Source organism: Rhea pennata, chromosome 2 (genome assembly GCF_028389875.1).
Source record: "Rhea pennata isolate bPtePen1 chromosome 2, bPtePen1.pri, whole genome shotgun sequence".
NCBI lineage: Eukaryota > Metazoa > Chordata > Aves > Rheiformes > Rheidae > Rhea > Rhea pennata.
The window spans coordinates 72,328,408-72,353,909 of NC_084664.1; the positions used below are offsets into that span (position 1 = coordinate 72,328,408).

Consider the following 25,502-nt stretch of genomic DNA (forward strand, 5'->3'; position numbering starts at 1 on the left):
TTACTACTCATCCACGATGCCTTTGTTAGAAAAAAACATGGTGTGCATTTTCGACTTAATGGCTAGCAGAATCTTGTTCAGATTACTTCAGTATTAGATAGCCTAGAAAGTTGCAGTTAGGTTGGAATTTATGTTGTAGTAGGTATTATACAAACATAAGGAAAGGCATTATCTTCACTACTACTAGCCAATACCACGCTAATAAATTTTATTAATGTTGTATATCAACATTTTGCATAGAACGTGAATGGGATATTTGAGAGACACTATGAAATCTCATGTTTTCACAAGTGCTTGATTTTTTTCCAATAGAAAAGAACACAAAAAAGCAATAAACTCTTCTTACACTTATTGCATGTGTCTTTGTACACTTTATAGCATAACAGCAACATACAAACAACAACAACAACAAAAAAAGCAGAAAGAGGTAGAGTTGCGTAAGTTGTGTGATGAGCTTCTTCCAGAAAAGTCAGCATGCAAGTTTGTGTGACAGATTGAAGCCAGTTGTTACCCCATATTTCTGATATGTATACCTAGCATAATATCAGAACCGGGATTTTAAGAAGGATAATTATTTGCATTTAATTCTTCATGCTCTTTTTAAAGATAAAAAACTGAGCAAGTTACTGTATTACTAGCTCTTCATAAACATCTGAATTGTCCTTTGTATCTCATTAAGACAAACATCAGGTGTCATCCATTGTAATGCTAATCTCAGTAGGGTAAAGAAAGTAAGGTATTTTAAAAGCTTATGTTATCTAAGTTCATTTAGAGCAGAACTAATCATCTGAGGCACAAACTCTGAACATGCAGGAACACACCCCTCTAAATCATCCAGCTCCACCTAAACACTTCACCTCATCCCATCTACAGGATATTACAGCTTTCTCCCACACTGGAAGGAAAGCAAAAGCACGTTTTGATACTTCTTGGATTTTATGCATGGCCAAACGACTACTCTTTGTCAAAATGGAAAAGGGAAGTCCAACAGCTCAGTTCACATCAAACTTTGATATGAAAAATGCCATGACACTGTTAAATCAACTAATTATTAAAAAGTTCTAGACGTAGTAGGAAAGTTGTATAAATAGATCACATAAACCTCAGTTCCTTAGGAAAATAAGCAAAAAATATAGTAAACTATACTATATAACGAAAACTGGTACTTCAGTAGGTTACCTGGTATTGATATCTGTTTGGGGCACTGCTACATAATAGCTTTGTCCTGAATTTAGTCTCCATATGTTATATACAACATACTATCTTTTCCACAGAGCTATTGCACCAACCAGATTGGAGATTAGGGAAAGAGGCAGGGAAGGAAATTGGAGATGCCCTTCCTACAACACAATGTGAAACTCAGCACTTGAGCTGGGATTGCCACCACCTCAATGTGGCCTGGAAGAAGGAAATCCAGAAACTGATGCCAGATTCACGCGCCCAGAAACATGAGACACCTTGTGCTAGCTTACAGTACAGAAGCTTTGCTGAGAGATTTATAACAGCCACCCTTTATCTCCCCCAACTAATAGCACAGTTTGGCAGTGCCTCACGTAACTCCAATCAGTTTAGTTTCTGCTACTTCCTGAATGGAACATGACTACTTTTCTGCCAGAAAAAAAAAAAGTGTATCCATTGATTAGTAAAATGCATGAACAACTGGGAATTGAACCTTTCACATTCCTGAACAGGGTCTCCCACATCAAAACTTAGTGAGACTAAAAGTTTTGTTCTGGAACACATGAAATTGTTTCGGGAATACCTGTTCCTGAAAAGCTGCATGCACAAGTAAGGTCTAGTGCACCGATGCAGTTATGTTAATACAGTCACATTCATAACCAAAATAGTACAAAAAGACAGTGAAACTCTGCTTTAATCAGGCATGTGGAAAGAAAACAGAGAGCACAGCTAACAGAGGCAGCGAACAGACACAGCAGTTTGTGCAGCACTGCCTCGGCTCTGCCTAGAACTTTTGGAGTCCTTGTTGGACATTGTGGTCTGCTGACCCCTGTGGAACAAGAGAACTAGAGGGTGACTCTGCTAACGGTCTTAGTAGTGCCCACTTTCACAAACATGGTTATGACTCGCCACAAAGCACATTCACCTGTAGCTGTTGGAATTGCTAAATCAACTGTGTCGGAAGCTTCGATCCAGCCAAATCCTCTTACAGCAGATGCAGCCCTACAGGTCTCAGGCTGCAGGGAATGCTTGGGGCCTCTCCAGTAGGCCTGGACTGAGAGTCAGCTCTCCTGCAAGAGGTGTGCTGCTGTTGATGATTTGTGTCAAGTCAAGGAGTTGCAGGATGAAGTCAGCAGACTGCAAAGCATCCGACAAAGTGAGCAGGAGATAGGGCATTTCTGGAGACCGTACTGCTTCAGGAGTCCCAATCCCCTGCAGCAGGGGAGTTGCTGGAAGGCTCTGTGCAGAGTGAAATTGTACAGCACAGCACTGGAGAAGAAAGCTGGAAACTAGTTGCTTCTTGTACAAGAAGTAGTAAGGCCCTTAATCCTCCTGTAGACTTGTACTCACAGTTGAACAACTAATTTAGTGCCCTCCAGGATGAGGAGGACCTGGACCTGACTTCAAGGGAAGCAACTAGGCTGGCAGACCCTGTGCCATGCATAAACACTTGGAAGTGCTGTGGGTGACTCCATGCTGTGGGGGACAGAGGCACCTATCTCCTGACCTGACATCTTGTCTAGAGAGGTTTGCTGCCTGCCAGGGGTGCAGACATGAAATGTCACTGAAAGGCTGCCAAGGCTTGTCTGCACATCAGACTACTAACCCTCTGCTGCTCTTTCATGTGGGTGCTAACGATATGGAGAGCAAACTGGAAACAATCAAACAGGACTTCAGAGCTCTGGGCATGGTGGTCAAGGGTCTGGGAGCCCAGTTGATCTTCTCCTTGGTCCTGCTGATGGGAGGAGGATAGACAAATCATCCAAACTAACAACTGGCTGTGCCACTGGTGTTGGCAACAGCATTTTGGTTTCTATGATCATGAGACATTGTTTGAACATCAGCAACTGGTGGGGAGAGATGCGATCCCCTTCACTAAGAGGGGCATGCATGTCTCTGCAAACAGGTTGGCCAGCCTGGTAAAGATGGCTTCTAAATTAGGTAGGATAGGGGAAGGGGAGAGTTATAGAGAGAAGGTAGTCACTAAAACACAGCTCAAGTTGTGGGGCTTCCAGCCATGTGCATGCAGCTGGGGATGTGCATTTGGGACATGGCTATGAGGGACCCCCTTACACCCTTACCGGGAAACCTGCAGGCACGACCACCTTTCTGAAAAGCTGGTACACCAATGCCAAACAGGCCCTGTTCCCATGGGGGACTTCAACCACCCTGATATCTGCTGGAAGAACAACACAGCTAGGCACAAACAGTCCAGAAGGCTCCTGCAGTGCATTGATGATAACTTCTTGTCACAAACGGTGGAGGAGCCTATGAGGAAGGGTGTCCTGCTGGAACTTGTCCTAACCAACAAAGGAGGACTTGTTGGAGATACGAAGGTTTGGGGCAGCCTTGGCCGCAATGACCTTGAGATGGTGGAGTTCAGGATCCTGTGTGGAGGAAGCAAGGCAATAAGCAGGACTGCAACCCTGGACTTCAGGAGAGTGGACTTTGGCCTCTTCAGAAACCTACCTGGAGGATTCCCATGGGTTAAGGCTGTAGAAGGAAGAGGGGTGCAAGAGAGCTGGCTAGTATTCAAGCATCACTTCCTCCAAGCTCATGAGCGGTGCATCCCAAGGAGAAAGAGTTCAGCAGAGGGGGCAGGAGACCTGCATGGATGAGCAAGGAGCTCTTGGCAAAACTCCAACAGAAGAGGCAAGTACACAGAATGTGGAAGAGGGGACAGGCTACTTGGCAGAATTATAGGAATGCTGTCAGAGTGTGTAGAGATGCAATGAGGAAGGCTATGGCCCATTTGGAATTGAGTCTGGCAAGGGATGTTAAGGACAACAGGAAGGGCTTCTTCAAATACATCAGTAGCAAGAGGAGGACTGGAGAAAATGTGGGCCCACTACAGAGAAGGCAGAATTACTGAATGCCTCCTTTGCTTCAGTCTTTACTGCTAAGGGCAGTCCTCAGGAATCCCAGAGCCAAGGAGACAAGGGAGAAAGTCTGGAGAAAGGACGACTTTCCTTTGGTTGAGGAGGAGAGGATTAGAGATCTTCTGGGCAAGCCTGACATCCACAAATCCGTGGGCCTGGATGGGACGCAGCCATGGGTACTGAGGGAGCTGGCGGATGTTGTTGCCAGGCTGCTCTCCATCATCTTTGAAAGGTCCTGGAGAACGGGAGAGGTGCCTGAGGACTGGAAGAAAGCCAAGGTCACTCCAGCCTTCAAAAGGGGCAAGGAGGACAACCCAGGCAACGATAAGCCAGTCAGCCTCAGCTCCATCCCTGGAAAGGTGATGGAACAGCTCATTCTGGATGTCATCTCCAGGCATATAGAGGAAAAGAAGCTGATCAGGAGGAGTCAGCGTTCATTTGCCAAAGGGAAATCCTGCTTAACCAATCTGATAGCCTTCTATGATGGAGTGACTGACTAGGTAGATGAGGGGTGGGTTAGACCTCAGGGAGTGTGGGTTAGACGAGTGGACTGTGAGATGGCTTGAGAACTGGCTGAAAGGCAGAGCTCAGAGGATTGTCATTAGTGGCGCAGAGTCTAGCTGGAGACCTGTGGCTAGTGGAGTCCCCCAGGGCTCAGTACTGGATCCTATCCTGTTCACCTTTTTCATCAGTGACCTGGATGAAGGGACAGAGTGCCTCCTCAGCAAGTTTGCTGATGATACCAAGCTGGGAGGAGTGGCTGATACACCTGAGGGTTGTACTGCCATTCAGAGAGACCTGGACAGGCTGGAGAGCTGGGTGGAGAGGAACCTCATGAGGTTCAACAAGGGCAAGTGCAGAGTCCTGCACTTAGGGAGAAATAACCCCATGTGCCAGTACAGGCTGGGGGCTGACCTGCTGGAAAGCAGCTCTGCAGAGGACCTGGGAATGCTGGTGGATGACAAATTGATTATGAGCCAGCAATGTGCCCTTGTGTCCAGGAAGGCCAATGGTATCCTGGGCGCATTAGGAAGAGTGTTGCCAGCAGGTCAAGGGAGGTGATCCTGCCCCTCTCCTCAGCCCTGGTGAGGCCTCATCTGGAGGACTGTGTCCAGTTCTGGGCTGCCCAGTACAAGAGAGACATGGAGTTACTGGGGAGAGTCCAGTGTAGGGCTATGAAGATGATCAAAGGACTGGAGTATCTGCCCTATGACGAACGGCTGTGAGAGCTGGGCCTCTTCAGCCTGGGGAAGAGAAGACTGAGGGGGGAATCTTATCAATCAGTACAAGTACCTGAAGGGAGGGTGTCAAGGGGATGGGGCTAAACTCTTTTCAGTTGTCCCATGCAACAGGACAAGAGGAAACATGTAAAAACTGAACCACAGGAAGTTCCACCTGAATGAGAGGAAGAACTTCCTTCATATGAAAGCAACAGAGTACTGGAACAGGTTGCCCAGAGAGGTTGTGGAGTCTCCTTCTCTGGAGATATTCAAAGCCTGCCTTGATGCAACCCTGCCTACCATGCTCTAGGTGACCATTCTTGAGCAGGGAGGTTGGACTAGATGATCTCCAGAGGTCCCTTCTAACCTTACCGATTCTTTCTGTGAAAGAAGAATATCTTTGTGATTACCTACAGTAGTGCTTAAGAAATCATTGAACAAGGAGAATAGGTGGTTATTAAAACCAGCCATGTGTTCTTTCTGAATTACTGCAGTGTTTGGTTTTTAAGAGCCTGAGAGAATACTAACTGAGTAATCCAGAGGTGAATATAAGCTTAAACAGTCATGCCACATGATTGCTAAAACTCTGCTCATAGTATTCTGCATGTGAAAACAGCAAATATTGAATGACCAAACCAAATATTTATGTATACAATTCTGAACAGATCACAGGTATGAGATATGAGATATGAGTAATATTCAGATATTTTTTTCCAAACACAAACAGGTAAAGCTTTTCTTACCAAGCTCGCAAAAGTCTTTAAACGTACCTCTGTTTTGTGTTTTGTTTTCCAGGGAGCGAAGAGTCTAGTAGTTTGATCAGAACCAACACTTATAATAAATTCTCCTTCTGGATCCCACTTTACATCTTCTACACTGTTAAAATGTCCTGAAATCACCACCTCTGGAGTCCATTCTTTCTACAAAAATTAAAAAAAAAATCACCAAAGAAGAATGAAGTCTTCAATTGAGTGACTGGTGTGTTCTAACCAAAATAGAAGTGACAAAGTCCTTATTAGGAAAACAAACAAACAAACAAACAAACAAAAGGCATTTGAAAACAGCAGATTATTAGAAGCCACAGTGGCTAAATGGACACAAGTACTTCTAGAAGTTGATTTATTGCTCAAACCAAGAAATTTGTGTTATTGTTTCATCTGCCATTTCTGAACAAAGCACAACCACAAGGGATTCCGGTCTACTCCGCTGACTGTGGGAACCATAAAGCCAACAGGCTTTAGAGTCTGGGAGATTCCAGCCTCCCTTCTAGGCAGGAGTGAGACTCCAGCAGAATATTACATTCAGAGAAGGTCCATTTCTACCATTTATTTTAAACTGACATGCTATACTTGATATTTGCTATGACCTTTACAACTTATCTCTAGTGACAGATAAGTGTAATATTTCTTAAGTACAAATAAAAATAACCCCTTACCTTATCAACTGTAGCCTGTTTCCAAAGGTGTAGCGCTCCATGAAAAGCATGTGCAACAATCATTGAACCATCTGGGCTGAATTGGCAGTCAAAAAATCCAAGTGTGTTGCCACCTACTTCACCTATCCGCACCTGAGTTAATGACCAGAAGTAGATTTCGCTTCAAGGGCATTAAAATGCCCTTGCATTCTTATAAACTTATCATAATGTCATAAAATGAAAGTTCACCTATAGACAAGAGTTTGTAATATACCAAAAATGTTTGAGGAATATCGTAACTGCAAAGTTAAGCACCAAAATAAATGAAAAATAAATGAACACCTGAATTAAAGCCACATGCCCCTTTAATAGGGTCTCCTTTCATAAACATTTCAGAAAGGGATCTTCCTCAATCAACCAGGAGTGAGAAAGCACCAACAGTAGAGGAGATCAGAACTCAACTCATCTACACATCAGTCCAGCCTGTTTTGATGCAACAGTTTCTCATTATCTGTTGCTACCTATTGCTGTTGAACACATTGGCTGCAAGACTCACTTTAAGCTTACAAGACTCACTATCCTATTTCCTCTTCCCTCCTTCTCTATGAACCCCATGGTTCATATGGCTCTGCATTTTCCAGACACCTTCTGATACATATTTTAGCCTTTGTGCCTCACTTGAGCACGTCTGCATGTACGTATGTGTCCGTGTGCACATACACCTCGCCATCCCCACATAGTTTCTTTAATGCTTTTCTAAGCTTTTGATTATATTAAAAGATTGTTAAAGTTGCACTTTCAAGGTTTAGAACATGATTTCTTTCACATTAAATTACAACAATTCTCCCAGTTTTGTACAAATGCTTTTAAGTTCACAATGAATTTAATCTGTACCTTAACTAGTTCACACTGCCTTTCTGCATATGTCCAGCTAGTTATCACCATTTCCAAATAAGTCTCATCCACATCTGGAGTATTATTTGCCATGTTAGAAGCAGAATTCTAGTCCCACCTCTGAGCAATGAAATGATACTGTGAAGTTTCCCTGTTCATCACATTGAAATGGAAGAGAGCAGAGAATGGGACATCCTCCTTGCCTACTTCCTCCCAATATTGATTTAAAAAGAAAATGAAGGACAGATTATAGAATGTATTATTCCCCTTTCTTCTCCTGCAGTCTTCCAGCATCAGTCTCCTTCCTCAAAAGGAAAAAAATTATTGCAGTTAACGTGTCTGATCTGAACTGTTTGTTGAGATCTAATCAATACAAAAGGACTGTAAAAGGATGTTACAAACCTGCAACAAGTCTTACAGCACAACTGATTTTAGAGGCTTATAAAATTAATCTCAACTAGGTTGTTGGGTACCAACTGTCTGGGTACAGCAAGTGGCATCTCTAACAATGTACTGACCTTAAGGAAATGATTCCCAATTCTAGTAGAAAGGCCTGACAACTTTTCAGCAGAACAAGGGGAAAAAAATAATGAACTACTCTATTTCTCTTTTCCTGAAAGGATGATTTGATTTTTTTTTTTTTGTGATAGGAAAAAATCATAAACAATGACTGGCATAACCTAACATAAAATTTCTGCAGAATGTGGAAAAGCAAATCCACTAAAAAGCATTAGATAAATGTGACTGCACTACTTATTTGTTTAGGACGATCTATAGTGTAACACTATTCTAAATATAGTGAAATGTGACTATTTGGCACAAATGGGAGAAAGATCTAATGATATAGCCTCAAAGAAGTTACTATGAATAAAACAAGGCTCTGCATTGTGTGTCAGCTGCTCTGTCATAACTGTTTGAGTACATGTTCCCCTAATAAGAAACCAATTTAGGGTGTTTTCTTCCTCTTCTTACTGGAATGCACAGTGTGTTACTATGTGGCACCTGACTTGCTTGTCTATGAATGACATTTGAGCACAAATCTTATCAGCAACCCCTCAATATGGTAATAAGCAAGTTAAAAAGTAATAAAAATTATACTGCATTACAACGTCATCTTTTTGACAACTATAGTTCTACTTGCAACACAACGTCAAAATGAAATTTTTTGCTGGAAAATATTTTTGCCTCTCTCCCAGCATTTGATGAAGTATTCATTCCAGTACATACATGATGCTGGAAAAAAAGTATCAAAATACTATGTATTATGAGAAAGACTGACACTTGCCTGTTCTGTCCAGACTCCAGATTCCTCATCAGGTGCCCAGAGGATCACAGTTTTGTCCATTGATGCAGACAGTAGTCTCATTGGTTGTTGCATACTGCCATCTACAGCACAAGGGAGAAGATTACCCTACAACCTATAAGAATGCTTTCTAAAAGAATTTAGTTATACTGAAATCCAAACGTACCCTCCCCCCCCCAAAAAAAAAAAGAATTGTTCACTACTAGAGATTTAAACTGCAGCAGTTAAGTGCCAGATTAAATAAGTGCTGTGTTTTTACAAGGCATTTATTAGAAGGTATCATATTTTTCAATCATAATTTACCAAAGAAAATATAAAACATACACATAAAGACAATCACATTCTACTATTTAATTCTCTCCAAATTGATACTGAAAAAAAAATTTAAATTTGGAGGAAAAGCTAGAGCTTCACACAGAGACTTGCACAGCAGTTTTCATTTGCTTCCTTGATTAAGATCTCTGTATTGAATATTTACCATAAGGTTACCATTTTAAAATAAAATAATCTCTATGCCAATATTCACTGTTCTTCAAATTAAATGTCAGATTTGATAATGGACTTCAACAGACACTGCTGTACGTACTGCAAGATGCTAGAAAGTACTGCTCTCTGAAGTCCACTGCAGTGTTCCAGGCAATAGCCCAACACTGCTAGAACAGGAAGAGGGAGCTGGTTCATCAGCAAAGCAGGAAATTCCATGAAGAACTGCTGAGAAACTTTCCTTGGAGAATGGAAACACTGGTATGCGTCTCCTGAGGCAATTATCTTACACTAGCACACGATCTCCTATCTTCATTGAGAAGCAGCAAGCAATGCTCTGAGTACACCTCTCTGATCAGTTTGCCTCTACTGAAGAGCAACAACTATTTTGGGAACTCAAGTTTGGACAGGCTATAGAACAGAAGCAGCTGCATAAATGCATGTATGTAGAACCATGATAAGAGACACCTAGAAACTTCATGGTCTAACAGGACAGGGCTTTTTGGGTTACAGTGTAGGACTTGCATGCTTTTATTTTGTCTAACCCTTGCTTTAAAAGGAAAAATCTTTTGTTGGTGCTTTTAAATAGAAAGTAAGAGAACAGATAATTAAGCCAACATTTCTCAAGCAAGTCCATACCTTTCTTTACAGATATTTTGCCATTCTTACTGCACTATACTGCTTAAATACTACACATACACTAGTAAAGCTGTGCTTTGTACTGACAAAGTCACCTGACACCAGTAACCCTTTGTCAATACAAATACATCAGATACGTATTTGTATTGCCTTCTGATACTACAAGCATGTCAAATCAAGAATCTCATTCCTTTAGGACTTGGGCAGACATGCACAAACAAATCAGTACTGCAAACAGTGCTGTCAGAATTTAAGGATTTAAGAAGACTAGATTTATGAAGACTACAGCAAGATGCAGAATAAAAGAATCTGTAAAAAATTTCCAATAAAAGTCTAAGTTAATGTTTTAAAACTACATGTTAGCTAGCCAAAACCAATAATTAAGTAATCTCTGGCACACTGTATTAATACATCCAAGAATGAAGACGAAACTTCTGAATGTTACTATTTGCTCCTTTCTAGTTCAAGAAAAACAAGAGTGCTTTTGAGTTAATACTTACCTTCCAAGAAATAGACATTTCAAGTAAATTTACAAAGACAAAATACTAGCACTATTAATACATACTGAACAAATTTGAATTTTATTCCATAAACACATTGATTATAAAGTTAGTATGGCTCAGTTACTGTATTTCATTCATAAAAGAAAACATGACAAAGACACAGTATCACGCAACACACAACCACAGAGAGATTCTCTGTTAGCAAGATGGGCTATTGTGGCACATGCAGCCAAAACATCAGTTTACTTAGAAAACAATTTGCAGAATTCTAACATTTTCATAGTCCTCAGTGACAAGTGAACAATGCATATATGATGTAAAGACTGTACTCAATGTATACAACTCCTAATACAACTGTTGTTTGGCATCTTTTTTACCTTTGAAAAATGAAGGTTGCCAGTGAACTGCATACACCCAGTTTTCATGACCAGCCAACACAGACTCCAAGGTAACTGCATATGTTTTAACAGTATCTACCACAAATTGGAGAGAAGAACAATTGTTTCTAAAAGCCAGATATGAAAAAAGACCAGATCATTTCTGATATCTTTAGAGATACAATCAGCTTCTTTCATCATCCACCAATAGCCCATTAAAACTGAACAGCTCTTTGAAAACCTACTTGGATGCTGGCCTTGCATACCATATTGACAGCAACATGTCATCCTATTGCCTCAGAGTAGTACTAGAGAATTCCTGGAGAACTCTCAAGTAATTTTGAAATAAATGCTCAAATTGCCTCTACCCACTCTTAAGCATACTTTTGCCTCCAAATGACTGTAAAAACAAGCATTAAGATACTTCAAACAACGAATCTGGATTTGCAGTAAGCAGCATGAGCACTTTTTACACATACAAAAAAAGTATATAATGTTCTGTTATCTACATTGCCAAATAACTCACCTCATGTCAGCTTTCCAAGCCTTTAATGTTACAGTGCCTAAGCAGTATGTTAAATAATGACTCAGTAAGCCTACACACTCATCCATTCTCTCATCTTTTTAAGGGTTAAGTAATACTAGTACTTCTTACTGCACTGAATTTGAAACAAAAATTAAAGGTATGTTAAACTGAAACAGAACTGTTTAACAGCTTACCTCCCACAGATAAACATATCTCAGAACAGTGTACTCACAGTTGGAATACATATAAAAACACATGAAGATACTACTCTGCTTTACTGTTTTTCATAGCACACCTTTAACTTCACATAGCCACTGCTTTAAATCCACTAAATTTTTTAATGAATGTATAAAAATAAGGCAGTCAAGTTGGTCTTAGCTTCTTCTAATACAAGAAAAATAAAACAAGCTAGATGGTAAGCACCTTGCCGTCAAAACACTAACACATACACCAGAAAGAATCTGTACAAGAGTATTTTACAGCTGTTACCTACTTTTAGCAGTAAAAACATTCCCTTTCAGTCTTATGGAATCATCTTCAGTTTCTGGAAATTGCTTCGATTTTGTACACACTTTCCAAATTCTTATCAAACAATCCTGAGCACAGCTTGCTAAGAAGAGATCTTCATCTATTTAGATTTAAAAAAAAATAAAGAGCCATACTTTCACATATTTTTCATTGGAATCACTGCCATGATTAACTTACTATCTTTCTAAACACTCACTACAGCATTATCCTGATTTTCCACATCATATACAGCATCATAAACATTGCTGTTTTTATTTCAACATCAACTCATTCCCCCATTTCAAACTCTTAACTAATTTAGAACATACCGGCTATGGACACTTCCCTGCTCTTAAGGCATGACGCTGCCTTATGGTAAATACCATACATTTGCTTCCCTATTATTTATGGCTCTGACACCCACAATGAGCTACTTAATACTTTTTAAGAACTCCTTTACTCCCTTTCATTCATCAGGATGGTTGCTCCCTCTAATTTTATTTTCTTTTTGCCATTACAAGAAATATTTGATTAGCTAACATCTGTTAAACTATTCCTATAAAAAAAGGACAGGGAAAAGATTATTCCCCTCTATTTCCCACTTCCTTCAAAAAAGGAGTCAGCTCTTTCTCACTCAACTGCAGATATAAGCACAAGGACAAGTTTCTAAAAATCTTGTTTGTTTTCATCTACGTACCAGCCAAGTGAACACACCTGAGGCAGGCAAACACAAAATATGTGTTTTGTATCAGTCTTACTGTAGTCATAATTCCTGTAACTAAAAATTAATTGCCATATAGGTTCAATAATTCTTATATTTTTAGTAGGACACAAAGTTTCACCTTTATTTTTAATAATCAGCTTGTCTTAGTTTGGAATTACCATAGACTTCATATCACGATCTCAGAAAAAAGATCCACAGCCAAAACTGCTTAAAAGCTATAGTACGTCAAAAAAAATCAATTGGAGGAATAAAACAGTATTATCATAAAACCATTATTCCACTTTATTCATCTTTCATACTGACCACAGACTGCCCACTCAATGCTTCTTATCCAATCTTCATGGCCAGGGAGTATTAGTGTTTTCTGAAACTGAACAAAAACTCCTGTTACATCACAGAAATACACTTAATTACTATACACATATGGCCTTGCACAATTAGCTTTGGAGTTGCAAGTATTCTGTATTTACAGCTCCTATTATCTAGAACAGGAAATGTAAGATGTGAATTAAGATTATAATTTACTAATAGATGTTAAATAGGCCTTTCTGGCATTGTCACCATTGGTGTAAAGGTGTGTCACATTATGGCACTTCCCATACGAGATTGGGAAAGCATGAGAATTAAAAGCGCTCACTCTGAAAAGACTTGAAAATTTTAAGTTAATCAGGCTTTCAGTGGTACTCAAAAAATAATGTAATATAGGCATGACATGGTAAATGTATGTATTACAGAGATGTGAAGTGGATGCAACTGCAGATTATGTAAAAATGAATACAAGTAAGATCAGGTATAAAAAGAATAAAGTCTTCTAAATATTTTCAATTATCAATTTGTAATACAATACTATTAATAGATATTACTTACGTAGGTAGCTATCTTTTCTACATTTCCTAAGTTTAAAGACTAAAACTTTTGTAAGAAAGATACACATCAATAATTTTATCTGCAGATGAAAATCTCTATGAACACAGGCTCAGGAACACACGAATGCAATCATGGTTAATATTTCCTTTTAAGAACTTTCAATAATTACAAATTTTATGAATAAAAATATACTATCTTGCCATTCTATTTTAATTCAAGTAAGGTAGACATGTTTATTGCTTACTTGGCACTTTAAACATTTCTATTTTCCTTTGTCCGTAGAAAGCTGTACTCTCATGTCATTTTCTATCTCCTAACTTCTGCTTTAGTTTGAGTAAACACTTGTTGGCATAAAATGCCTGAAATAATCATTAGAGTTAGAATGTTAGTGTTAATATACATGAATAGCTGTCACATTATTTCTTGTATTATCTTCTGCTAAATCCCTTACCTAGGCCTATTAAGAGCTAAGACTAAATGGTAGACCTTGCCATCGGCACAACACCAGAACGTAGTTCTCTTCCCCTATCTGTACGCAAAGCAAAGCAACATAGTAAGAGAGAACAAAACCCACAGCAACAAGAAAGGCGTTCTCAAAACTTCTGTCTTCAACTCACGGGAATCTCGTCAGTAAGTGATTCACCCAGTTTTACAGCTAACTAAACACATTCAAAAATTTATACTTCTTTCTTTGTTCTACACCTTCCCAAGTAATCCCCAAGATCATCTTCTCCCATCAAGCAATGTTCCTCTGCTTTTCCCTGTTTCACATTTGCAGTTCTGATGTTACAGAACCATCTATGGTTGACCAGATGTATGACCAGAATGGTTTAACAGAATTTTTCAGATCAGAAAGTTTTGGTCTTGATTAAGAATCTATGTTTTCACAGCCATATAAGTTTTATTTGGCTAGTGACTTCTGCACTCACTGGCACTCTTGGATACGGGATTCCAGAAGAGATTTTTATTTTACATAGCCAACTGATTTTGCATATATAAGAGCAGGAACTGCCAAAGAAGCAAGTTCAAACAATGAACTAAAGGACTCTTTAAGACTTCTTGCTTCCTATAACATATTAAAAAGATATAAAATCGTTAAATTTCTAACTATTCACATCTCCAACAGTAGCTTGGAATATGCATTTATTCATTCATTTATATCAATTTGATATATTTTATGCCCTGCATTTTACATTCACTATGGGTGGTTTGCAATTTTATTCCCAACTGAAAAATTAAATTGAGGCTGAATTTGTGCTAACCTTCTTGTCTTCTATGATCCCTTTTATGATAAACAGTGTGCTTATCTCCCCAAACGCCACTTTAGCAGGATCTAACACACATCTAATAATTCTCATTCCTACATTTAATTTGAAATTTTTTTTAAAAAAAAAAAAAACTAGCTGCACCTTCTCTCAAAGAGGAAAATTAAGGAAAGTAGGTATTTCTTTTCTCTTTGAGTACTTTGAGGATACTAATTCCCCCTAGGGGTTCTAAGTCACTTCCTGAATAGGCTTTTATGCATTACTTAATACTAGGTCAAGCATGCAGTTGTCTATTGTGTTAAAGTACAAGCATTCACTCAAAATTTTCAAAAGATGGTTTAAAAAAAAATTTGTCCACCAAAACTGAGAAAGCAGTAGTGTCACTGTTACAGCCCTTTACCTTTTAGGGTTTTCATATTGTTGTTGCTCTTTTCCTTAATCTCTCTCCCTCTAAATATCGCACATTTAGTTTCCTCGGATGTATTCTGTTTTAAACTTCCATCAATTTAAAGCTTCTTACAGACACAAATGGTTAGACAAGTTTTTAGTATTGCCTAGATTCTATTTATAAGTATTTTCCTCTAGAACCCTCCTCATTTTATAGATTTTGCTTCTATATTCTCAGCCATCCCCTCCTCTATTTCAGTTTTTCCCTTGGTCCTTACTGAATACATGAGGATGTTAGATGTTACAGTAGTACTTAGTCAGTAGTATCTAGTAGTTGTATTTAACAAAAACTCATGGTTTCACCACCTACAAAAGAGGCCTTTCCCCTGCCTCTTTTAATTAATTTCTTAACATTTGTTTAGCAACATTCTTGTATATTATCTTTTAAGCAAAGAATAAAGGTGTTACAGAGGAAGCAGAACTAATGAAGCCTGGTTTTCTGAAGGCATGTCCAGCACACTCACCACAACTAACTCTATCTACATGTTCTCTGAGTACGTGTCCTTCGGGACCAGGCTGGCAGTATCGATTGGCAAACTGGCAACTATCACAAAAAGTAACAGAAGTCCAAGTCTTTTAATTTTCTTCGCTGTTGGACACTAGAGGGGATCTCCCTCCTCTATCTGTTGATAATCTTCACCGAATTAGGAGGAGTCTGAATTACCTTTAAGTTTCTGACTCCAATTTCCAATTTTGCTGAAATTTCACCAGATTATCCAGAGGAGGTACACTCAATCACACACACTAAAATCGTCACACAAATCATGTTCAACACAGAGCTCTTTTGTTTTAAGATCTTTTTTGATATTCTGCTTATCTCTGATCTCCCTTCATAGGCCTTTAATATCTCAAGCTAGAAGAGATATAATAGTTTTTGAAAGATTCTTCCCCAGGCATCATTATAAATCAATATCCTCTTTCAGTAATTCAGAAAAGCAAAGAGATTGTTTTCTCTCTACTGCTAATGCTTTAAGGGATCTCTGGGTAGATTTGAAGGATTTGAAGTCTGTCCACTCAATTTCAAAACCAAACAGCTTTTATGAATACATATATTTCAACCATAAAATTCATGAGTTTATCCAATAAGCAGGCTGAGCCAGCTAATGAAAAGAACCTGATGTCCCATCTTTCCTCAGAGTATAACAACGCCTTTTGCGTTTCCTTTGAATATTTCTTTATGAACCTTTACTCTGCATTTTGAGTTCATATGATTGTTTTTAGGACATTAACTATAGGAAGAGATTCCCAAGAGTCACAATCAACTAGAGGGAGCTAGAGATCCTTACCAGTCAGGGAAGGATGCTGAACTTCAGGTTAATCACTCTTCTATAAACAAATTCAAATGAAAAATGACAGGATAATACTAATACTTCCATCAAATACCTCCGAAAATAGAACTACAGAAGCCACAAAAGGTGTCAGCAGATCTGAAAGAACCTGAATAAAGAAGAGAACCTCCCCTCAGTAGCTAGGAAGGAATTTATGTTAGAAGGCTTACAGGATATTTTCATTTTGTTAATAGCTGCCATACACTCTACAGGGCATTTTCTATACATAATCAAATTTGGGCTCTTCCTTTTGATGTCTGTAGAGTTTAATTAATTAACAGCAATGGTCTGGAAAATCAAGATAGATATCAAGCAGAAATTCCACCATATGATACAGCCAGTAGAGAAACAATCCACACACACACACACACACACACAATATTAAAAACAAAAAAAGCTTTGTATTAAAAAATCCCCACAAAACTATGAAAGGACTCCAAATCCTCCGCCTGCTAAATAGCTGGTGAGAACACTTCCTAAAATTGACAGTGTGAAAAAAACTGGAGAAGAAAAAAATCCTCACCTCTTCTATTAGCAAAGTCTCCTCCCTCCAAAAAGACAGCAGTACAAAACTTGCTGTAGAATATGGAGCTTATTTATTCCAGTTACCTTCCTTCATCCATCTGTGGAGGGATGAATCATTTGTGTTTAAGACTGGCTAAGCATGTTGGCATATTCAAAAAGCTGGCCAACAACTGCCAAAGTAAGTTATATATCTCTGAACACCTTGGTAGTCAAAGCCATGTGTTAACTTCTTAATCTGAGCAATACAAGAAAATAAGTTCTGTATTTTAAATAAGGTAGGTGACCTGTGCAATCCTTGAGACAAAAGTCTTCCTTTAGCTCATGAGCTCAATAAGGCTCACGAGTGGCACTCTCATTCTCGGAAGACGTCACTAAACCAATTCAATTTATGCGCTACAAAAAGCTAAGAAAGTGACCCTTCTTTCCTGCTTAGTGGCCAAGACATCATTGAACATAGCAGATAAAGGGTGAAGTATTTATTTTATTTTTTTGAAAAAAAATTCTGTTATATATAACAGCCTGAACACGCAAAATAATCTATAAGAGCCTTTTGTTTTTCCCCAAAAGTAGAAAGGAGTATCTGTTATTCTGCCTTTAAGGGATGAAAAGAGAAGGGGATGAAGAGATTCAGAAAGTAAGTTCCCTATACACATCAGTTTCAGTGAGTTTCAATGGTTGGTTGAAGGTTTTTTACTTGTTTGTTTGTTTTAGTTTTCTTAAAGGGACTGACAGCAAGGGGGGGGGTGGAAAGGACACTTTTCACATGTTTTGGCTGACAATTATTCAATAATTCCTTTTAGAATCTAATAAAGCTTCTGAACAGAAGATTCAGAAGAGGACAGAATTTCTTTGCAGTGCTCCAAAGGAACATTTAACCATATGAAAAACTAAACATTGTCAACTTCCAAATAATGTATAAAAAAAAATCTTGATTTTATTGAGAACTTACAGACTGAAAATATCATCGTTTCTATTTGAAGCACTTAATGAATAGATACGCATTAAAGAAAGAAAGGCATCGTTATTTCATGTCAGTGAGAATAGAAAGACAAGCTATCTTCACAAGAAAAAAAAAATGTAACAACTTTTACACACTGATCCCAACTTTAGCATTCCATACATAATTACCTAGGAAAAGAATAGAGCATTTGAACAAGAGCAGTTACAAGTGATGGCTACCTACAGAATGGTAACAGTTACTAAAAAACCTCAAAATATCAGCAGCAGCACACATGAAAAAAAATGAAGCAAAAGTCTCTTGTTCAGAACAGTGCAAAGTTCAAAAGCTATGATTACCTGACCATCCTGGTGTACAAACAAACTTATTTTGCAGTCGTCACCACCACAAGCCAATATTGGTACTGGAAAGGAAAAAATCTTCATTGCTACAGTTACAAAAATCTAATATTCTGTGACATTAAGGATTATAGAAATAAGACAAACATAGTAATACAAAAATAAAAGATACAGAATACTTAAAGGGTGGCATGATACTAAGGCAGACATCTAATATTGTGCAAAATAAATGCGCAATTCAAGAATGCAAGACTCAAAATAAGAGTTATTTTGCCATGTTTGTAATATAATCTACAAATATTTAGGATGCTAATAGGAAGTTTTCTTACAGTCCACACACCTCCTGAAAATTCAGCATTAGAAACTTCTGTTTATTTACATTTATTTCACGGATTATTTCACGGATATCAACATTTAACTTGCTCTAAATATGAAAGAAGCAAGTAGTAAAACAAAATAACTCAAAACTAATATGAATCAAGTCCTTAATCAAGTGAAATAGATATATGGAGGGAGTACAATACAGCAAATAAAAAGGAAGACAGACTATGACCTATCACATACAAGGAAAAGAGAGCAGTTAACAGTGTTGTATGCCTACTCAAATATTAAAATAGCATCTTACTTCTACAATTTATTTAGGAAGTAAGCAAAAGACCCAAGTTCATTGAATCAAACTAGTCACTGACAGCTGAAGGAAAAAAAACAAGAAGTTCTATTGTGACTTCTCAAGCAGTATATTACTAGCAAAAATGGACTTTCATATCATTTTTGCATAAATACTCTAAATGATTATATTTGGATTTGATCAAGATAAGAGTCCTGAATAGGAACAGAAACATGAGCTGGAAACTGTGGACCACTCCTAATGGAGACAATATCATCTACAAAGCTTTTTCAAGTTTGCTTTCTTTTTCACCTGTTGCTACTCAGTTCTGATGACACAAATCTTATTTGTCACAGGCCAACCACAATTAACCATGAGGTAGCAAGAATCACAGGATTTGACAAGAAAGCTGATGAAGATCTGCAAAATAGGAAATCCTATTTTCCTCATTTTAGAAGCAGAGTTGCAGCAAACATTGCAGAGGAAGAAAAAAAAAGCATCAGGAAGCTTTCTCTTCAAGACTCAGAAAACAACTGTAAAGGAACTACTTAATTAAGAGGGAGTCAGTATGATGCTAAAGTTATACTGCAGCTGCAAAACATTGTTCAGGTTTTTTGAGCACTTTGTGGCTTTCCATCTTTGATTTCTTCATAAAAACAGTCCTCAACTTTAAAAAAAAAAAAAAAAGGAAGATTCTGAGGGACAGTCAAAGCTATGAAAAAGTTAAAATACTGGGCATCATGAATTTCAGTGTATTCTGGAAGTTAACACACCAATTACATGTGAATCAATTTACAACATGAGCTTTAAATTTCTTTGCTTGGAGAAATTAGAAGTTACTGTAAATGCTTCTAGATCAGTGGGAAGCTTACAACTTTCAGAAAATTAGTTCTGCATTTTTGACTACTTCTGATTAGTTCTGACTTCAGAACTGCAGATTTTCCTCAGAGAAGCTTCTTTAAACTTTAATACAGTTGTCAGCATAGCCTTCATAAAAAGATTTCAGAGAGATTTCAGAGAAAAGTTACTACAGATCTTTTCCCCTGAGGTCCTTTAATCATTCAAACTGCCATTAGAGATGAATGTTTCTGACAAAATGATCAGCAACAAGATTTTTAATAACAATTTTCAGCTGCTGCATTTAGATTTAGAATTGTTCACCTGAACAAAAGCAGTTCAACAACACTGTTGTCAGCTAGTTAGGTTGTCATGTCATGGTCAACTACATTATGTTTAAGGGAAAACACAGAATATGATCATGCCCTATTAAAAGCTTCCCTATGGACTTCTAGAAGATGTATTTATGGTTTGAAACCTAAACTGTTTCTTGACAATCTTAGCAGCACAGATCATTCACACTGGAATTAGCATTCAAAATATAAGTGTATGGTGTATTTTTTTTTTAAAAAAAGATTTGTTAGTTTTCCCTTAGAAAACCTAAATAAGTAATTTCCCATTTGAAAAGAAATCCAGTTAAAGAACTCTTTTTCAGGTTATAAGCATTGTGTTATTTTGGATAAATAATTTAAGTTAGCAGGGGAAAGTGACTGTAACAAAGGATTAACTGCTTTAAATACAAGTTTAAGCAACACTAGGTTTTGAGGATTCTTGGAGTGAGGAGGGATTCTCAGCAAAGCAAAGCATTCGTTATTCCACTGTCTAAAGAAATTCAAGCCTTCTATGCAACGCAGTTTTGGAAGCATCTAGTTTTAAGAATTAATGTACTAACTTAGGTTTCAGATTTTTTTTGATCTGCAAAATGAATGAATAATCACTTCTCCTTCACCAACAATATGATTTCAATGTTTAATACTCTAGAGCACTGCTTCAACTTAAGTGAGACTTTCTTATCTGTAAAGTATCACAAATGAAGAAATAATCTACTGCTTCACAGTGTGAATTTTATACTTATTTTTGTACTAGCAGTATAAGTAATTCACTTCAAATAAAAATTTGAACTGGAGACGGTAAGATTTTAATTTACCCTCTAGCCTTTTAACTTCATCTCAACAACCACTTACTAGTGTATTTAGAGTAAAAATAGAGAAAAGAGGTTTAAAGTTATTTACTGGTAAATAACATCGCTTTTGGTATCAGACATGCTCTGGAAGCAGATGTTACCATTTCCAAACAGAAAAATGCATTTTGTTCCACTGATATAGTTCTTACGAGAGAAGAAAGCATTACAAGTCAAAGAATAAAGTAAGCTTCTATGCAACTGTATTGGAGGTATACACTCAAAGCACATACCACTGTGGAATTCTGAAGTGAACATGTGCAAAGAAACCTTTGTACTTTCTCCTCTTGGGAGCCCAATACTCCTCCATCAAGATGCAGGGCTCTAATGATATTTAAAAACAAACCAAACTGAACATATGCTTCTGCCTTGTACGGTTTATTAAAGGATAACATTTAGTTTGAAAAAAAGTTTCTAGATGTCTGTAACAGAAAAATGTCTGTGGCAGGCTACAAAAGCAGCTTGACTATGGAAAAGGTCTGAACATATGCATTAATAGAAAACTATATAAACCATACTGAACAGTCAGGTTGAACTTGTTCATCAATTCACCTTTTTGATATTTATTTAGGACTGAACAGTTGGTCAGTGCTGCTCTTCAGTCTGCAAATTTTGATGCAAGCATATAAACTTTTTCCTGCATCTTGCCATTCAATTCAAATGACAGGAACAAACAGCAGTACCACAAGTGAGTGTGTGAAAGTAACAGACTCATTCTATCCCATTTGCTTACAGCTCCATTATGCCCTCTATCTTACAGTACAACTAAAGAACTCCATTTGAGCATTGTTTTGAAAACAGCATAATCAGTGATTATTCCAACTGCTAAGAACATGGTCAACTGAAATCTTTAATTATAAGCAGTAGCTTAGAATGATTCTTTGAAAGTAAAAATCAAAACAAAAAGTCACAAGGTTTTGGAGCTGGTCAAATGAAAACACTATTACAATGTTTATAAACACATTTGAGGGATTTTAAAGGTTTTATTTTTCCTGAGTTGCTATTCAAGATCTGCAGCTGTACTTACCACTGCTGCCAGGCAAGAAGGATAAGCAAACATCCATAACAAATCCATTTCCAAATTGCAAAATTTGAATGCATGTAACTGAAAAATGAGAACAGTGTTGATCTCATTCATCGTGTAAGTATTACAGTTATGCTGTCATCTCCTGCATTATGTTGTTAAAATCTCCTACTCAATTTTATTTTAAAGAGCTTTAATACTTCTGTAGTTTTCAGGAGTCATTGATTTTTAGAGGAAAAATAACACTAACATAAAGTTACCTTTTGTGGACCCATGGAAATCCATCCAAAGTTAGCCAAGTTGTAAGATAAGTCACTACTCGCCACCTAATATTAAGGTTACTATAACGAAACTGTACAACCTATCAGAAGCAATTAATATTGCAAATTACAAAAAAAGAAGTCAGCCTTCCTCCAAATGTCCCCGAGATTCTGCAAGTGGTTGAACTGGTAAGCCATTAAGATCAGAGTAATGGCCAAGACAGCAAAATACCCTTCCTACAGAAATAGAATTAAAAATCTCAGGATTAAAAATGTCCTATCACACAACAGCAAGATAAAAGGGAAAGCCAGGACTTGAGGGTGTTCTTTCAGAGCACAGGGGAATGTTTTGTAGAACATGGGGCTAAAGGCTAGCAAGTCCGACCTATTTCTGCAATGTAGCCAAGGCAACGGAAAATCCTCAAATATAGTAGCTAATAGAGAAACTAGTTTGAGAGATGCTGTCAGTACAATTCAACTAAAAAAATAACAGTTTGCATCTAGATTATCCATATATTCTGTATGTATTTCAAAGAGCTGTTCTTCTTTATGTACATACACACAGTGTAAGTCAATGGAAGTAGTCATCTCACACTTCATTGCACTCAATTCAGTATTAACCAAACGGTGACTAATTTCACCTCGCATTTCTAAGGCCAATATTATGATTTTACTAAGTAATTTTACTTCAGACACACAGAGCTGTACCTTGCCCCATACTCCAGGGAAAATTAAGGTCTAAATTATCAGATTTTCAAAACACATTAAAAAGAACCTATCATCAGTAAGTTCAGCCAACATATTACTGAGGAAAAATCAGGGTTTATTTGACCCACAGCTATTAAACTAGCATAACCCCACACCTACAAAGCGTAATGCAGTTGCTTGATGGACCAAAGTTTAAAGAGAAACCAGTACAGTTGCTTTAGAGGATGTCAATCTTCAGCCAGGTAGAAGTACTTCAATACATATGCATTCATAATTTTTTTTAGGTAGGTATTAACCCAGTATGCTGTCCCTAACATTAACAAGCTTTACCTTCTGAACCTTGCCGAGACCAGATTCTCACAGTAGAGTCGGAAGCTGTAGAAGCTACTAGCAGATTTAAGTCAGATTCATGAGACTGGTACACTGCATCGACAGCGCAAACAGCTTCAGTATGGCCTTTGAGAGGAATGCTTTTCACAAGCTGAATACATCAGAAAAAGTTATACAAGTTAACAAAACTCAGTTTCAGCAAATTATCCAGGAGAATTTTTAAGAAACTTCCTTGTTTTAAAATAATAATGAAAACTACCTCTAAGTTCTTGACTGCAGAGCCTCTGCGAAGTCTATGCTTAAGCTACAACATATTCCAAGAAAAATACAGGGGAGGGATACAGCAGCAATGAATATTAACTTGAAAAGATTTTGTTCAAAGTTGAACAGAATTAAATGTTCCTGTATACTCCATACAAACCTCACAATCTCTTGAAAAAAGCCTTGCAAGCCTACAGATGTCACAACAACAACATAGGTGGAAATAGTACAGAAGTTAGGAAGAGCTGCTGTCTTTCCATTTCCTCCTTCTCCTGCCCCTCATCTGAAAGGGCACCTCATAAAAGTTTGGAGAACCTTAGTGAAGGAGATGTGCAGCACAGAATACAATGGAATAAACAGCATCTACAGCACTCTGCGTAACGTATGTCCTCTGCAAATTAAAGCATCTTTTTACACCTCCAAAATACTTGAAAAACAAAAACCTCAAATCTGGACTTAAGTATCTACCTTATCAATGAATACAGGTGAGTCACCTTGTAATTTGTTCTTCATACACATAAATAGCAAAATGAAAAGTTTGTATTTCTGCAACTAAAGTCTAGCATTTATCCAAACTTTGTCACAAATATCATTGACATTTTTTTCAAACAATAGTCTTGTAGTCCACAGGAACAATTTTTGATTGAAATAGTATACAACTTTACCTTTGCACTAATCTAGAACCATTGTTAAGATATACACGTTTACTCATATTCTTTTTTGAAGATTGCCATTAGGCTATGCAGCACATCAGGGGAAAAAACAGAGGTTAAAGAAATCTCTAGATCTATTATTTTAAATAAATAAATAATCACAACAGATGGAAATCAGCCAGGAGTTTTTTTCAGGGGGGGAGGGTTGTGTTCCCCCATCAAACAAGCCTAAGAACCATTAGTCTAGGTGCACCTCACCCTAGTACATTACTACTCTTTCAAAATGCCAAGATACGAAACGCCTTGAAGTATAAAATAGTTTTCCTATAGAGCTATTCGCAAGCCAGTTGCTAGCAAGTTAGATTTCAAAAGTTATGTAACAAATTAGACAAAATACCAAGCTTTCTTTTCTACTTAAAAGTAGCTTTTCTTCTAAACTTCAGCTTATTCTGAAGGCTCATACTATGCCATACTTCATCTTTTCCATTATATTTTTAAGCCATTACTAATAGATTAGCAAATCTCCTTACTTCTCTCCATTTCTCCTCACAAAAATCAATTGTTGCACACTTTTTAATTTCTTATTAAATACACAAACCCTAACTTGTATATTTTTTCTAGTAAGAGTATCTATGTATCAGTACTACATTTTTATGTGAATTGACCAGAAATCACTACAAATGGATATAAAGAAATCAGAAAGACATGCAAAGGAAATTTCAACAAAAAAACTTACAGCATAAAGAACAAGGCATTAAAATATAAAATAAAGAAGGCATTAGATGAAAAAACAAATCTCAAGACTCTAGAACAGAGAAGTAGGATCTTTGAGACATGCCAGACAAATCCCCACAATGACAGGTTAGCTAATTTCTTAATGGAGGGTTGATCTGAAAAAGATAGATGTGGATGAGAAGCAGCAACAATTAGAATTAAATATGGCATGATAAAGTACCAACATTCTGTTTGCAAAGAAATTTAAATTAGAAGTGATATATATGAGGTACAGTAATCAACAATGCAGAAATATGAGTGAAAAATACAAATAAAACAAATAATTTCACCTAACAAATAGCTTGGGGCACTTGAGAAACTTGAAAAAAAAATCAGGTCTAAAATGATAATATTTCTGCATACCTGATTATTCCATGTTCCCATTCTGTTCCATTCCCAAAGAATAAGTTGCTTATCAGATCCACCAGAAATTAACTCTGTTTCAGTAGCTAAAAAAAGAAGAAAAAAAAATAGTATTTAAGCCTTGTGAAC

The 25,502-nt window shown here is 37.4% G+C and overlaps 1 protein-coding gene across 7 annotated transcripts in view; it reads right to left on the reverse strand.

The window, feature by feature from the left end:
* Positions 1-25,502, reverse strand: part of ELP2 (elongator acetyltransferase complex subunit 2) — an 87,020-nt gene that overhangs the window by 15,538 nt on the left and 45,980 nt on the right. For 5 of the 7 annotated variants that reach the window (XM_062569701.1, XM_062569699.1, XM_062569698.1 and 2 more), the window contains 10 exons: positions 25,374-25,459; positions 23,323-23,473; positions 22,028-22,105; positions 18,377-18,441; positions 12,952-13,018; positions 11,911-12,045; positions 10,892-10,987; positions 8,872-8,972; positions 6,714-6,845; positions 6,049-6,198 (listed from right to left, as the gene is read on the reverse strand). In XM_062569701.1, coding sequence (XP_062425685.1) covers positions 6,049-6,198; positions 6,714-6,845; positions 8,872-8,972; positions 10,892-10,987; positions 11,911-12,045; positions 12,952-13,018; positions 18,377-18,441; positions 22,028-22,105; positions 23,323-23,473; positions 25,374-25,394 — 996 coding nt within the window. In that variant the 5' untranslated portion in view covers positions 25,395-25,459. The remainder of the gene's footprint in view (positions 1-6,048; positions 6,199-6,713; positions 6,846-8,871; positions 8,973-10,891; positions 10,988-11,910; positions 12,046-12,951; positions 13,019-18,376; positions 18,442-22,027; positions 22,106-23,322; positions 23,474-25,373; positions 25,460-25,502) is intronic. The other 2 variants (XM_062569697.1, XM_062569702.1) reach the window with 2 other exon arrangements.